Source organism: Cloeon dipterum, chromosome 1 (assembly GCF_949628265.1).
Source record: "Cloeon dipterum chromosome 1, ieCloDipt1.1, whole genome shotgun sequence".
Taxonomy (NCBI): Eukaryota; Metazoa; Arthropoda; class Insecta; order Ephemeroptera; family Baetidae; genus Cloeon; species Cloeon dipterum.
In genome coordinates, this window is record NC_088786.1 from 30,377,594 (window position 1) to 30,392,768 (window position 15,175).

Here is a 15,175-nt window from a genome sequence, read left to right on the forward strand (position 1 = left end):
GAGGCTGAAGCTCAAAAAGCCAAAGACAGGAAGGAAGGTTCAATTTGATGCCACCACCGTGGACAATGAAAATTTGGGCCGCAAAAAATCGAAATGTACGTTAGTTGTGGAAATGATATTGCTGTCGTGACTAATGAGTCTGCTTTCCTAGGTTGCTGTATCTACACAAAGCCTGTGGAATTTGGCGAGAGCTCGGAAGAGTCTGAAGAAGAATGCGAAAACTGTTTTGGTCATGTTGAGCACCGACACAAAGGCAACCCATCAGAGCCTGGACCTTCAAGCGACAGTTCAGACCCCAATCCTGTACCCAACTGAGACTGATTTTTAGTTTTAAATGTGACATGATTTTAAGATGTAAACTGTTGAAGCACACATTGATAGGGATGTTTCTCCAGGGCTGATATGAAGTGGACGATAAAAGAGCATCTTCACTTGGTTTTAAACTGTTTAAAAAGTGGGTTGTTAAGGGCTCGGCGGGCGATCCAGTTTGAACAATCTTTTAATTATATAAATATATTCTCTATTGCTGACGATTGTCAGCAGAAAAGAAGAGTCAAATCTTGGCAGATGTTTATCCTGATGTTTTCTCAATGTTGGATTTCCGAAATCTAGTGTACACCTCAATTGAAAAATGTCGCAACCCAAGTGGCAGGATTAAATTATTCGATTGTTGAAGATGATATCAATTAAAAAATAAAATATAACTGTAATGTATCGTATTTAATTCACATGTTGCATAAACCACAGATAAATTCTCAAAAAGATCCAAACTATTTAACAATCAGTGCATGAAATTCAATAGCTTGCGTTGGCCTGTTTGCATTACTAACAGTTAGTTTGCTTTGCGACACCATTGCAATCATCAACTTTTGAGGGAGAAAGAAATCACACAAGGCCACTAAATGGATTAAAACTTCTTGAAACTGTTCTTTTTCTTTGGCGGTTCTTTGCACCCTTGCGCAACTCAACAGCCTGGGCAATATCACCATGCAATTTCTCGTCACCCTTCAGACTTTCCTCCTCACTCAGCCCCTTGACTTTTCTCCTCGATCGCCACACTTTGATGGAGTAGTCGTCTGATACTGTGACTAACATCTCAGGATCCCTTGGATTGAATGCCACTGAGTTAACAACGTCGTCGTGAGGATACTTGACCAGACACGTCCCATAGTGCCTGTCCCACAAGTGTCCAAACTTGTCTTCGGCTCCACTGTAATCAAAGAAAGACGTTTCGCAATAAAAATTATTCTTAAGTGACTTGAATTAAATTTTTATCAATTCTTTATGACCACGTAAATTTAATTTCAGCAGCAAGGATGAGATTTATTTTCAACTCTTTCAAGGAGCACAAACATTCTTAACTATTCATTACCTTGCTACATATTCATTGCAGACGTCGAGAAAAATGAAAAAGCATTCATTATTGGGAGTGTAAGCTTTGTGCGCCCGCAGCATTGTGCCCACTTCCTGTAGAGTGACCAAGTCGATGACATGGATGTCTATTTCTTGCGCGATGTGGGGAGGTTCCAGTGGATTTGTGATTTCGTAGTTTTGTGGCCAAGGCCGGCTATTTACATACAAGAATCTAAAACAAACGTTGCACGTTGTATCTTTAGCAAGATGTTTGTCCAAACTCTAAGTTGAGCTCCTACGTAAGAAGATATCAAAATAGAAGATATTGTTGGATAATCCTGGACTTAAATGCTGGCATTAGCCATTAAGATTTAGTATAATTAATGAGACTTATTTATAGATATATTTACTCGTAGAAGAATTTAACCATTTTATCCAGCATCCTCAAACGTTCCAAAACATTCATTTATAAATATTTTTAAGCTTTTTTATCACTTTTTTAATTCTGATTCCAATATAATCCTTTTTACCTGTGATCAGGAGATAATCCCATGCCGATAATATGTCCATGCAGGTCAATCAAGTGATCAATGCGATCAAAACGATCAGCAACAGAGTCGTAATCTAGCCAATTCGGCTCTGGCGGTCTCGGAGGGGCACCTAATTCCAGCTGCTGTCTTTCTAGCTCTGTTCGCCGCCTGTGCTCCGCCAGGCGCTCTTGTAAACTAGGACCAGGGTCAAGGCGGTGGCGGAATTGGACAGGTTTTATCCTCTTAAAACCTTTGATTCAAGAAAAGGATTATTGAATATTTCACATTAAGGGAATTTTACCAATTTGATGGGGCGTGAATGTTTTCGAGCCAGTGGTGAAAATGAGGAACTTGTCTTTGCTCTCCAGGACACTTTCTTCTTCTTCAAAATCTTCGTCCTCGTCGTCAGAGGACCCCTCCAAAATGCTGGCTCCTTCCTCTATGCTAGCTTCTCCACTGTCGCACAAGACCTCCTCAGATTTAGCTGATTGAACAACCAATGCATAAAACGCGAGCCTGGCAAATATTTTCAGGATAAATACCATCGTCTTGGCTGTTTTCTGCCTCGGCCAGACGATACTCCTTTTTGTACTGGATGGGACTTGGAAAATCACAGGTACTATCACAACGAACTTTTCTACTATCCGAACTGAAAGATATTAAAATAAATTGTCAAACCTCATTTGAGGATAGCACTTGAATACTGCAAACCTCTCTTTAGAAGTTCCAGGGCCGGCTGAAGGCATTGGTGTGGTTTGTGCGTGGTGGGACGGTGGGTTTCCACTTCGTTCCTCTTCAGGTTTGCTTTGCGGCTTGGTATTTTTCTGCGTTTCCACAGCCTCAGGTGCAAGGCAGTCGGCCACCATGATTGATCTGACCGAACTTGCGTTTCGGTTGTAAAAGCGGAAGAGCTGGTCCATGATGGCGACGTGCTCCGAGCTTGACTCTTGGGACGCCTTATTCAGCCACAGGATGGACGTGCTGACTAAGTGGGCCAGCCAGTACAGGTCACCCGACAAAAGGTAGCGATCGTTGTACCAAGTGCCAAAAATGTCATAGGGTTTGTTTGCCATTCGACACTGCAGCTCAAATTCACCTATAGAATTTTAGATTCAATATCAGTCACTCCCAAAAACTTAAGCGATATTTAAGTTCATTAACTGAGTTTTTTCAGTTCACAAATATTTTTACTTAACCAGGAAACTCTTGGATGCTACGTTTCAGGTTATGGTTACTAATGTGAATGAGGTTTAAGTAGTGAAAATTTCCAACACAATTCTGGCGATTTGGAAATAATGGCCACAAATATATAAAATTGATTAAGACTCATAGCATTTTTTAATTTAGATGAAATTTGGTTTGAAAAATATCATATGAGAAAAATCAATTAATGGGTCATTTGCGTCATTCTGAAAAATTTAATTCCCCTTTAAAGATTCGTTTTAAGCTCTGTAACTTCTAAAATAAACTTGATTGAAAAAGCACAATTTCCGCATTATACTTAAAGCTGTAGCTTCTTAACGTTAATCAATTTTTTTGCAATTTTCACGCATGAAAAATTAAATTGTTTGACAATCATAAAATAATTTTATAGGTTATAAAAATTAAATTGAGTTTTTTTCCAAACGACAAAAAGAGTGAGCAGTGTAAATCCATGATTATCGCTTGAGCATTTTTTTTAATAACCAAAACCAACGCTAAAGAAGCAAGAGGTGGCAATATTCCTTTCTTGATGAAATCAATTGTGTTTCAATAAGAATGTAGAAACCTATTTCATACATGTACTAGCAAATTTAATTCAAGAATCATTAGAACATTACCTTGCAGACTAAAAACAGCGATTTCTCCAGAGGTGCTGTGTGGCGTGCCAAAATGAACGCCCGACACCAAGAGCAGTGTGTCAGAGCTATTGAACTGAGAGTATTGAGTATATTTCCAGGAGAACTGCTTCATGTCATGGTGGTGCCTCACTTTGGCCGGGTATCCAGAGTCCCACAACTGCAACAGGTGAATGACATTTTATTCTGGTAATTCATGCATTATTTAGACGCGCTGGTCGCATGCCAAGTCATAAAAATGCGCGATTTCACGTGCATCGACTTTAATTAAAATGCAACCAGTTTTGGCTCCAGTCACAGAGGGTTATTTTTACCAAGATTAGGCCATCTTTGGAGCAGGTGACGAACATCTCCCCATTGTGAGAAAAGCTGACGTGCAGCACTTGGTGCGTGTGTTCGCGCAAGACTTCCGTTTCCATCAAAGGCACGCAGGCAGTCAGCCGGTAATACTCTTCCATCCACGATGTACGCCCTTCACAGCACACAATATGAAATGTCAATCAATTATCAAGAATGCCAGAGCAAAAGAGCAAGTTGGTTGAAAAAAGGAGCGTCGCTTAAGCGTCATTTTTCAGCAAAGGTCATTCAAACCATACACGACAAAATTCTGGGGTGCGAAGTACCAACACGTTTTTGTTGGAAAAAACTCTGCGCCGCTGTCAATGAGCAGTATTTATCGTAAAATAAAATTGGATGAAAACAAAAAAGAAAAGAGAAGCTTGAGAAAATCTTATAGTATAGTCTCTTTTAATGCTTGGTTTTGAATATACTTTCAAACCCACTATTTATTTTATTTCTAGATCAGGTTTTTTAGTAAATTTTTCCGATATTAAAACAAATAAAGAAAAAATACTAGGATGGAACTGAAAAGTATATATTTCCTTTTTTGGTTAGGAAGTTGAAATTTTAAATAAATCGCGTAGAGATACAAATAACAGAATCACTTGCAGCTTTGTCGTGTCTCTGCACAATTAATTTAAAATTTCAACCTCCTGACCGTACAAGCAAGATAAAAATTTCCAGTTACGCCTTTGGAAATTGTCTCAGTTTGACTAATATCCAGGTCCAGGCAAAACTCCAGAAATTCTCGCGCAAACTAGTAGGAATATTATCTACAATTGAATATTTTAATTGTTACGTCGGCCCTATTTAATTATTTCATTTTCCTTCATCCGTAGGTAAAACCAACCTTGAGTGTCGACGTTTTAACAAAGGTAAATAATGAATGTCTTGGCAACGCAAGAAACAATAGTGACAAATCCATTAATCTAGCATGAGGAGAATCATTAGAATAGTATTTAGGGCTTTAGTATACAAATCATTTTATAACACGATTCTTTTCTCTATTTATTAGTAGCTTAATCTAAGCGTATTTCTTCAATTAGAACAGACTAGGCTTCAAGTGATATTTTAAAATAATATTGATTACTTTTGATTGATTACTTTATTACCATTGGTCAAATACCTCTTTGTTCATAAAAAAACATATAATATATGATCAGATATTATATTTAGACCTATTTTTTAATAAATGATTTCAAATGAACAGAGCAATTCAGGGTTTGCCTGGAGAAACAGAAAATTCCAAAGGCATTTAAAACCAGGTGGGTAAAATTGGGAAGAAATTTGTTTGTTGTTATTTAGTAATGACAATAGCGTTTCTGGCTCTTTCGTGTTTGGATATTGATGGAGAATAAACTTTTAAGACATTTTAAAACGTTTAGACTTGAGTGCAATTTCAATCAATTATTAATTTTGTAATTTAAAACCTCTTGCGGCTCATTGTCAGTGCGACGTGAAATTAATTAGTGTTGGATCGTTTTAGCATTTTTTCGCTCTAGTACACTGTTCGCCCTTTCTTGCTTTGAAATCTTTTGATTTAATGTATTTTATTGTATTTGACTAGTGCAAGAATAATAATAAAATAAAACTATTCACATTTTTTTCAGGGTTTTCAATATTTTGTTTTCTTATATTGCCCAACTGATGTGATCGTCAGTAAATTTTGCCTTAAAAGTTCTGCTTCAAGAGGCTTATAAAAAAGACCAGTATATTAAGTTTAATGTGATAATTATGTCAACGCTCTGCTGGTAGGGACTTTGCCAATTTCTGTCCTCGACGTTTGGTAGATTTTACCTGGAGGAAGTCCGACGGACCGGTCCACCTTGTAGTCGATGTGCAGCAGGTCCCTCCACAGAAATTCATCGCAGCCGACGCGATGCCAGCGTCGACACACCTGTTTGATCCGGAGCAAGTCAGGTGCGGAGATATACCGGAAGATGTGCAGAAGCACCTGGTCAGAGAGCAGCAGCCAAAGGTCCTCAGGCGGCCGGTCATCTGCATGTCCGTCCTCCGCCATGCTTTTCTCTAAGACTAGTGTGCGCGAGTTGAGCTTTAGCTGCCAGATAATAATTATAATGCCTTACTCGGGGCAAGTTGTCATGAGAGGATGAGTCGTGCATGGGGATAGAATTAGCAGCTACAGATGGGAAGCGGCCGCAGCTGTTGGCAGGCTCGTTTGTTTTCTTGTTCGCTCGCTCACCTTGGCCAGCCTCCACATTCGCTGCTCGCTGCTCCGAATCCTGCGGAAATGAGAGGAAAATACTGTGTGTTACGCGACGAGAAAGGCAATTGCAGATCATTCAATAGGGTCACCTAGAGCCATGATTGCCGTCGCGGAGAGGAGCAATTATCCATCACAAATCTGTACGTGAGACAATTCGTCCGCCGTTTCTCTACAGTGCCAACGAACCCTGAGCCTAGCACTTTGATCGGGTGCAAGATAAACTAGTGTGTCTTGTCTACCTACGTCTATAGGTATAACTAAATCTATGCGAGACAGACGAGCTGCCCCTTTGTATGCCTTTCGTTCGGCTGTTGCTGGGACAGGGACGTGCTACGAATGCGCAGCTCTAGCAGCTGATCCCCGAAAACACGGCCCCCCCTCCTCTTATTTAGCATTCCGTGCTGTGCGGGAGAGCGTACCGCCAGGCGCTTTTGTGTCGAAAATTTTATTTGCTGCTGTTACGGCAGTTATTGCTCGACGTTTAGCTCCTCTCGTCGCGCAATTACTTGCCATTTTCTCCGAGTTGCCTTTAACTTTGACACGGTTATTGATTTTATGACGAGGCTGTTACCACTGCTCTGTGCATGAATATTTTGGAATGAAGGAAAAAATGTCAGCACCAAAAATTGCCGTGGTTAATCTTTTGCATGCTTGCTTTGCAAACTGCGAAGGATTTTTAATTTCGTTAATGCAGATAAGATCAAATTAATTATTTTGTTACTTTGACATTTCAATGCAAACATTTCTTTTGAATATATTATTATGTTAGTTGGTTCTTTAAAATTTTAAACTTCCTATAGCGTTGACTCTTGGCTTGGATGAAATCTTTGATTTATAATACGTATCCAGCAGCAGGCTCCCACATTCCTAGCAATATTTGTATTGAAGTAATTTTTGCACTTGTTTGACCTTGACCTTTTCCTGAAGTGTTCCAGCAACTTGCCGCTTTCTTGAACACATCCAGCGTGCATTTTTATATTTCTTTAAAATGGAGGAAATCGATGGCAAAATGAACTGGAATAAACTGATGATGATGATGATGGTAGCAAACTATTTGATATATTAAAAATGAGTAATTTTAGATGACACAAAAAGTGTTAAGTTTATGGGTTGAAGTGTCAAAGGTCACTTAAAGATAGCTTTTAGCATTATTTGATGTTTTATTTTTTGACGAATAATCATTGAAATCGTAAAGCCTTTCCTGGTGCTATCCACGTATGGTGGTGGAATTTTTTCGACAGTTCTAGGAATAATAAAAAACTTCCCACATTTTAAAAACTGATTTAAAACTACAGCTTTTGCTCAATTTGACTAAATACTTTTGTTTTTATTATTATGAGAAATACCAATTTGTCTCGTAAAATAGAGTTTACCTTTAAAATATCATCACGATTGAATGAAAATTGGTGTCACAATGATCTATTTTGAATGATTTCTCCGATTTCCCATGTTTAATTCCCTCAATAATTTAACCTTCCGAGCAACATACTACGCAAACTCGGTCGAATAAAAAAATTTACCCTGGTGAGATTTATCATTACCTGATGGATACTATAGACAAATTCAATGAATGCGCCAAAAACGTCGAATCCTAAGTGTTTCTTTGTTATCTTTGATCTCGACCATATATAAATAATTGAATAAAAATATGTATCGAAAATTTTGGATTTTCCGGTATTTTTCAATAAAATAATAATTCCAATATTCCTGAATTAATCAGAGTATTATTTAATTACAGTCACCTTTCCATAAAATTCACGAATCGCGTTAAACAGCAAACACTTAAATAACGCCCTGATACCTGATTGACCTACATAATTTATCTTTCGTGTTGTATCGTGTTGAAAATGTTTCGACTAATCAGAAACAGTGAGTATTGCTTTGTCAATAAAAAGCAATTAATACTGAAATACATTTCCAAGTTTATAATATTGTGTAGCATTAGAAAAAATATCTGTTGTTCCTGCCTGCAGTTCATTACCACAAAGCACGGCTAAAGATTTTATCTTAACATTTGTTGCTGTAAACAACTCACCAAGTTTCTCTTCTCTAGACGTGTCACGCGTGAGGTTAAAGCGGGTATAATAAAGAGACGCAGCTCCCGATTATTGCCAAGAGAAATTGCGCAACGCTCAGAGACCAGTTGTTGGAACATTTGCGAGTTCGTCTTTTCGAAAGACACACAACATCTCGTGTGCAGAGTGCGTGCGTTCGTTGCTCCTGATTTTGGGTGGGGTGTGTGAGCGGGTTGCGGTGCTTGCGTGCTATGCGGCAAGTAGCATAAAGCAGGGCGAAGTAGGGCCGCGGCAGCTATAGGGGTTAGTCGCCGCCGTCGGGTCGGGCGCACGGTCGGATCGGGCCAATCGGCGCTCTCGGATTTGTGTATCTAGGAGCAGCTCGGAAAAGTAATATGCTACTGCCGAATGAAAGGGTGGTTTGTTTTCGCCTAATGCACGGCCTGGAGAAGCACGCCCGATGAAAGATATGAAAGATATAGGCGCCGTGAGATTAAAGATATTCACCGAGGAGCTGTTTTGATGCTTGTGTGTCGCCTTTTAATATGCATGGAATTTTTTAGTAGCCCTCCTTTTTCGCCCTTCAAAGAAACTAATTTAGATAAATAAAAACTCTCAAGACACCTGGCTGTGGTCTCTGGTCCCCCCAAAAATGAAATAATATATTTAGAAAGTGATATTGATGTTTTTAACTATAACAGTTTAATTTAGGGTTTTAACCATTTTATTTCTTTTATTGCGGAAAAACAAAAATTCTGCAGCCAAAATTTTAAAGAACAGGGTGGAGAGAAATTCCTATTCGAAACGTGATTTCCATACAGCAGATAAGCTAGATGATAAGAGTTACTAATTTTGACTGGTATCCTACCACTGATAAGACAGAGTCAATACTTAAAGTTGTTTTTATTTCTGCGGCAAATCAGTGCTGCAAGATGTTAATCCGCCGCTCCAGCATCTGTGTCTTGCTCCTTTGCCTAGCAGGTTGTACAATTTATTTACAAATCGAAGGGGGAAAGATGTAATGGAAAAAGTTCCACCGCAGCATTGGGGTGCGCTGTGAAGATCCAACCGCTGACCCAGAAAGCCGGCTCCTCTGCCCAGAAAATCAAAGTTTCCACTTCGCTGGCAACCGATTCGCGCAGGATTTCCGCGCCTTTTCTCGGAGGACTCGTTTCCGCCGACATAGTAGCGTTTAACTCTAAATACAAAAAATATCTCACTTTTCTTTATTAACTAGGAAAAACTCACGGTGTCGAGATTGCAGCTTCGAGAAAAATTGGAGCTCGACCAAATTATTTTGTGCAACTTTCCTTCGACCTTTACTCCAGTAGCACTTAATTTCAACGGAAATCTTCTGCGACGCGGCACGATTTACTTCAACAGGAAAGATCAAGTATAAAAATTGCTTTAACCTTTTGTTTTTATAAACTTATATTCGGGTAAATAAAGTGTTTAGAAATCAGTGATTTGCAAATCCCTCTGGACACCAGCGATTTTGAACTGGCATTCGTCCGAGACCTGAAAGCTGCTAGTTCTGTTGAGTGCCCTGTTTCATATTTGAGTACTATAAATTATAGGAAATGAAAAGAAAGAATTGAACAGAACGCGAATTTTCAAGATCGAAATGACGCTGGGCAAATAGAGCAAGCGGCCTGTCTGGCTCCCTGCGTGTGGGAAAATAATTTCTGCTCGCTGCCATCGCTGGAGGAATATGGCTACACCGTCAACGGACCTCAAGAGCAAACAGAATTTGGTTTCAGGGTGCCACTGGCCAAACTGGGATCTTCAATTTACGGGCAAAGCGTGCAAAACGTTGCCGTCGAGATTTTCCAGTACACCGACCAACTGCTCAGAGTTAAAGTGAGGTACCGCAACCGAGCCTTTCGGTTTTATTGCAACCGTCTTTCCCATTCAGATATATGACCCGAATGTCGACCGCTATGAAGTTCCCATTCCGCTGAATCTTCTCTCCGTGCCGCTCTCTGATCCGCTTTACGAGGTATCCGTTCCTACGCAGGTTGGCGACGCTTTTTCGGTGCAAATCACCCGCCGCTCAACGGGAAGCGTTTTGTGCGTCCCCAGAGACCCGTTCGTCACACAATGAGACAGGCTTTTTTCCATTGCAGGTTCGACACTTCCCTCGCGGGCATCACTTTCGAGGATAAATTGCTCACTCTGGCCTCACGCCTGCCTTCGAGAAATTTATACGGTCTCGGCGAAAACCAGCACTCGACTTTTAGGCGCCTCTTCGACGACACCACCTGGCCGATTTTCTCGCGCGACGAGCAGCCAAATACAAGCGTGGGTTCACTCTCGTTCAAATCGAACGGCTTTTAACTTTTCAAGCGGATTATTTTTGCAGAAAGTAGCAAACTTGTATGGTGTTCACCCACATTATGTCGTTATTGAAGGTGATGGCAGCGCTCACGGAGTTCTCTTGTACAACAGCAATGCAATGGGTATACAATTATGTGCAGTTCTTCATTGGTTCGGGTTCAATGAGTAAATTCGTAATAGTTATCAGGATCTTAAAGATTAAAAGAGCGTGTTGATAAGGACACAATTTTGAAAACGACGATTACTAAAAACGGTATAATGTAACATAGATGAGAAGTCCGCATAAAATGTTGAAAATACAAATATTTAACAGTGTGGAGAGTATTTAACAAAATCCACCCCATAAATTGCAAGATTCAACTTTGGAATAAAAATTCATTTAAAAAGTAATTTCCTGCCCGTCACCATGATGTTGCTCTATAAAAATAACTTTTAAAATTCTGCGGTAGAATACCAACTGCAGTCCGCAGCCCCAGCCATTAACTGGCGAACAATCGGCGGAGTTCTCGACTTCTACATCATGCTCGGTCCCCACCCTGAGGATGTTACCAAGCAGTACCTGAGTCTGGTAGGAAGTCCATTTTTGCCCCCGTACTGGGGCCTTGGCTTCCAGCTCTCCCGCTGGGGCTACAACGATCTGGACACATTGAAGGCTGCTATAAACCGCACTCTCTCGTGCGATTTTCCCCTGGTGAGAGCGCAAATATACGTGAAATCCCGTGATGCTATAAAATGACTTTAAGGACGTGTTTTATGGAGACATTGACACGATGGACCAGAACGCCGACTTCACTTACGACCCTGTGAATTTCGCCGGATTCCCTGAGTACATCAATGAACTGAAGGCGCTCGGCATTCGCTACGTGCCGATCGTCGACCCCGCCATCCCTGACCGCCAAGGGTACGGGCCATACGCACGCGGCAAGACTGCCGACGCTTTCATCAAACTGGCCAACGGCTCCACTCTCATGGGAAACGTGTGGCCACCCGAGCCGGTCAGCTTCCCTGACTTCTTCAAACCGGAAACGCAGCTTTGGTGGGCTGACGAGATCGTACGATACTACGAAACGATCAAATTTGACGGACTCTGGATTGTAAGTTTGCTAGGGGTTTAGCATTATTTGCTTTCGTGGTATTTTTTTTAACTTCTACTCACTTCCGGTGGGCTATTAGCTCACTGAGTCCCAATAACATTTTTTTCAGTTAAAAATTATTTATTAGGACATGAACGAGCCTGCAAACTTTGAGACAAACCAACCCAACTTCCTCAATTGCGAGGCAAACGAATGGGACGACCCTCCATACTTGCCAAGTAAATAAAACTACAAATAATTTAGCCTGTATAGTGACGCGGTAATAAACAAAAACAAATTTCCAGAGGCAGCTTGGATCAACCCAGGGAAGAGAATGAGCGACAAAACCGTGTGCATGACGGCAACCCAGAGCGGCTACAGACAATATGACGTGCACTCTTTGTATGGGTGGTCGGAGACATCTCCCACGCTTAAGTAAGAATCGCACCAATTTCACAGCAAAGTGCACTGACTTTTCAAATTAGTGCAATGCAGCAGGCGACTGGAAAACGCGGACTGGTGTTCACACGGTCTAGTTTCGTTGGCAGCGGAGCTCTCGGCGGTCACTGGACCGGAGACAACATTGCGGCATGGGACCATCTGCAGTCGTCCATTATCGGTCAGAAAATTATTGATTGATCTAATGCCATTAATTGTTATTTACGATGCATTTTCAAAAAAATAATAGGACTTTTGACTACCAAAATTCGTTAAGCGCCAAAATATTTAGGAAATTTGCTGGTAGGGATAGGGACTAGGCAACCTGGTAAAGACAAACGCATGCATGTCACGCCGGTTGCCTAAATATTAAAATCTGCAGGCGCTACGGACACGCTTTAAACTGCTAGAAAAAAAGCTTTGATTTCGCAGGACTCCTGGACTTCAATATGTTTGGAATTCCTTATGTTGGTTCCGACATTTGCGGATTTTCCTTAGACACCGAAGAAGAACTTTGTGAACGCTGGCAACTACTTGGAGCTTACTATCCATTCTCACGAAACCACAACAGCATTGGTAACGTGTATCATTAAATTTTTTTTTTAATTCTTCGACCTAAAATAGATTTTACAATAGCTATGCTCATTGGAAAAAAATAAATAACAGGGATGTTTGGTTCAAAGTGAATTAATTGCAAAAAATAATGCCACACGTTTTCCCCGTTTTTCCGAGATTTCCAATTTCCGCCAATTTCAGCAACCAATAATTCTTTTTTTATTTGCCAATGGGAGAGGTAAAATCTATTTTTCAAGTAAATTGCCCCATAAGGATATTTTAAATGTACCATTCAACAGTTTCTTTGATTTAATTTTACAAATATTGAATTTTAGTCCCATCAAAGTAAGATCTATTTAATTAATGCTGCGAGTGATTGTAATTGCGAAGAGTTATTCAATTTTAGGCTAATTTTTATATGAGCAATTATGTATAAAAAAACTGTTACGCAGGTGCCATTCCACAAGACCCTTGCATTTGGCCAGACACCGTGGGTGCTTCTGGCAGGAAAGCTATGCAGACGCGTTACAACCTGGTGCCCTATCTTTACACGCTCTTCTACAGGGTAAACACCGGCATAGACGGCACTGTCGTCAGGTCGTTGGCATGGGAGTGTGTTTTAATAAAATTAAATATTAGAAAATTGTAATTTTATATTTAAAATTAGATTTCCGGCGGATCCCTACACCTGGGACATTAATCAGCAGTTCCTGTGGGGCAGTTCATTCATGGTTAGCCCTGCGACCTCTCCAGGGCAGCTCAAGACGGTCGTGTACTTCCCTCAGGGAATTTGGTACGACTGGCACTTGGTAAGTCAACTACCAGATATATATGCTTCAAATAAAAAATGCAACCTTCTTAGGGGAACGTCGAGGTTGACTTGTCAGTTGCTGGCACTTTTAAAGAACTTGATACCCCGCACGACTACATTCCTTTACACGTCCGCGGAGAAAGCATTATTTGCACACAGGAAATAGCATCAACTCTGACTGAATCGTAACTCCTTATTGTTTCTCCAAGCTTCTTAATTATTTTACGACTAAATAATTCACAGACGAAATTATCCGTTTGGACTGACGATTGCTATTGATGCCGATGGAACAGCCGCGGGAGATCTCTTCTGGGATGACGGAGAATCAATAAACACAGTCAATCTCGGCCAGTATCACTACAGCACTTTCAGCTATCAAGAGGTGGCTATTAAATACGTTAGTGAAGTTGGCGATATCGCCAGCTCATTTTTCAATTTTTTTAAAAGTAGTGAAGTTGGCGATACGTTTTAAATCTAGTAAAACATTTGGTCACTCATTAACTCTTTATAGGACGCCTTGACGCAAACAATTGTCAATGATTATCAAGCACTGACTGGCCCACTGGTGATAAACACTCTAACAATTCTGGGCAACAAAGGGAGAGTTCCTATTTCTATTGCGGGCGACATCAATCCTGCTTATTCTATTGATTACATTCAAGAAAACGACAAGATTGTTATTTCAGACGCTGCGATTCCGCTGAATTCCAACTTTAGCCTTACTTTTATTTACCTCTGAGCTGACTTGAAAAATCACTAATAAATATTATGGAATAAATTAGTTTCCCTGCCTGCAACTTACTATGATTTTTTGAATCCTGTATAAGGTTCAAGTTTTTGTAGCAAAAAAAATAATTGATTTAAGAAATTGTTAGAAATTGATGACTTTTATTAGATTATGCAAGAAAAATTAAACTTGAGTAACGGAACAAATTGTAGCTGGCGTGTTACGTCCAAAACAGTAAATTGACTGCCATGACCAGACAGCAAAATCCCACGTAAGGACTCTTCCTCTCTCCAATACGGGCACATTTCCAGAAAATACCCCGAAATCTGCAATCAATGTAAGAGCAGCTGCTTTGAAATCTTGTCTAATATGTATTAACATAACACACATCATGAGACATTCAGTCATATTTCCGGTATTTACTAATCGAAAATCGAGAAAAGCAATTTAAAACAAAAGAATTATAACTATTTGCACCGGTGCGAACAATGCCACCTGAAATCGAACACACAAAGAGTGACGTATTTTTGTATCTACTCACCCTACTTTGTTGTTGTCCAACAAGCTTGGAAACATTGACCTGATGTAAGCACAGGTACAAATCAACAGCAGAATGACGGTGAGTAGACTTTGGAGGTTGAAAATTGCTGACTAAATGAAAAATAATTATTATTACTTAGCAAAATAACATATAATAACTTCAAAAACTTTACCATTTTGCAGCTGTGCTTAGAGTTAAAGAAATTCCAAAATTTTTGACGAAAAGTTAAACAAATTCCCGAATTAGAAGAATACTTGTCACGTCATTTGAAAAACTGATCGTGTGTGTAAATATGCGCTTATTCGATTAAATTTCCGGAAAATTGATGTTGTGACAGCGGCCAGCAATGTCAGTCTGCACAACAAATGTTACGCCCCTTTTTTCGACTACG

At 40.1% G+C, this 15,175-nt stretch overlaps 3 protein-coding genes across 4 annotated transcripts; 1 reads left to right on the forward strand and 2 right to left on the reverse strand.

The window, feature by feature from the left end:
* Positions 1-701: 701 nt before the first annotated feature.
* On the reverse strand, positions 702-8,676 carry Fbw5 (F-box and WD repeat domain containing 5). 2 transcript variants are annotated; one of them, XM_065496819.1, is made up of 11 exons: positions 8,323-8,676; positions 6,148-6,303; positions 5,858-6,094; positions 4,036-4,193; positions 3,704-3,881; positions 2,595-2,979; positions 2,426-2,532; positions 2,185-2,367; positions 1,884-2,133; positions 1,373-1,585; positions 702-1,210 (listed from the first exon to the last, which is right to left on the reverse strand). In XM_065496819.1, exons 3-11 carry the CDS (start codon positions 6,078-6,080, stop codon positions 886-888), a joined length of 2,022 nt encoding a protein of 673 aa, XP_065352891.1. In that variant the 5' UTR covers positions 6,081-6,094; positions 6,148-6,303; positions 8,323-8,676; the 3' UTR covers positions 702-885. The 2 variants fall into 2 exon arrangements, with proteins under 2 accessions (XP_065352891.1, XP_065352890.1); XM_065496818.1 differs by lacking the exon at positions 8,323-8,676 and adding an exon at positions 6,377-6,604.
* Positions 7,276-14,388, forward strand: LOC135947750 (maltase-glucoamylase-like). Its single transcript, XM_065496688.1, has 18 exons — positions 7,276-7,329; positions 9,540-9,695; positions 9,752-9,863; positions 9,921-10,162; positions 10,218-10,372; positions 10,429-10,603; positions 10,665-10,761; positions 11,089-11,330; positions 11,383-11,733; positions 11,861-11,951; positions 12,018-12,147; positions 12,198-12,331; positions 12,583-12,726; positions 13,158-13,317; positions 13,373-13,514; positions 13,568-13,701; positions 13,760-13,913; positions 14,028-14,388. Exons 1-18 carry the CDS (start codon positions 7,276-7,278, stop codon positions 14,253-14,255), a joined length of 2,901 nt encoding a protein of 966 aa, XP_065352760.1. The 3' UTR covers positions 14,256-14,388.
* ksh (transmembrane protein 167A-like protein ksh) lies at positions 14,376-15,166 on the reverse strand. Its single transcript, XM_065496832.1, has 3 exons — positions 14,957-15,166; positions 14,785-14,894; positions 14,376-14,569 (listed from the first exon to the last, which is right to left on the reverse strand). Exons 1-3 carry the CDS (start codon positions 14,957-14,959, stop codon positions 14,464-14,466), a joined length of 219 nt encoding a protein of 72 aa, XP_065352904.1. The 5' UTR covers positions 14,960-15,166; the 3' UTR covers positions 14,376-14,463.
* Between the last annotated feature and the right edge of the window lie 9 nt (positions 15,167-15,175).

Coding starts and splice junctions, on each gene's coding strand:
- Fbw5 (XM_065496819.1), bottom strand. CDS start 6,080: ATGGCGGAGGACGGACATGCAGATGACCGGCCGCCTGAGGACCTTTGG. Junction 3,882..4,035: donor CCAAAGATGGCCTAATCTTG/GTAAAAATAACC, acceptor CACCTGTTGCAG/TTGTGGGACTCTGGATACCC. Junction 1,211..1,372: donor TGCAATGAATATGTAGCAAG/GTAATGAATAGT, acceptor CTTTGATTACAG/TGGAGCCGAAGACAAGTTTG.
- LOC135947750 (XM_065496688.1), top strand. CDS start 7,276: ATGGAGGAAATCGATGGCAAAATGAACTGGAATAAACTGATGATGATG. Junction 10,604..10,664: donor ACGAGCAGCCAAATACAAGC/GTGGGTTCACTC, acceptor TTATTTTTGCAG/AAAGTAGCAAACTTGTATGG. Junction 12,332..12,582: donor TCTGCAGTCGTCCATTATCG/GTCAGAAAATTA, acceptor TTGATTTCGCAG/GACTCCTGGACTTCAATATG.
- ksh (XM_065496832.1), bottom strand. Junction 14,570..14,784: donor TTGGACAACAACAAAGTAGG/GTGAGTAGATAC, acceptor CATTGATTGCAG/ATTTCGGGGTATTTTCTGGA.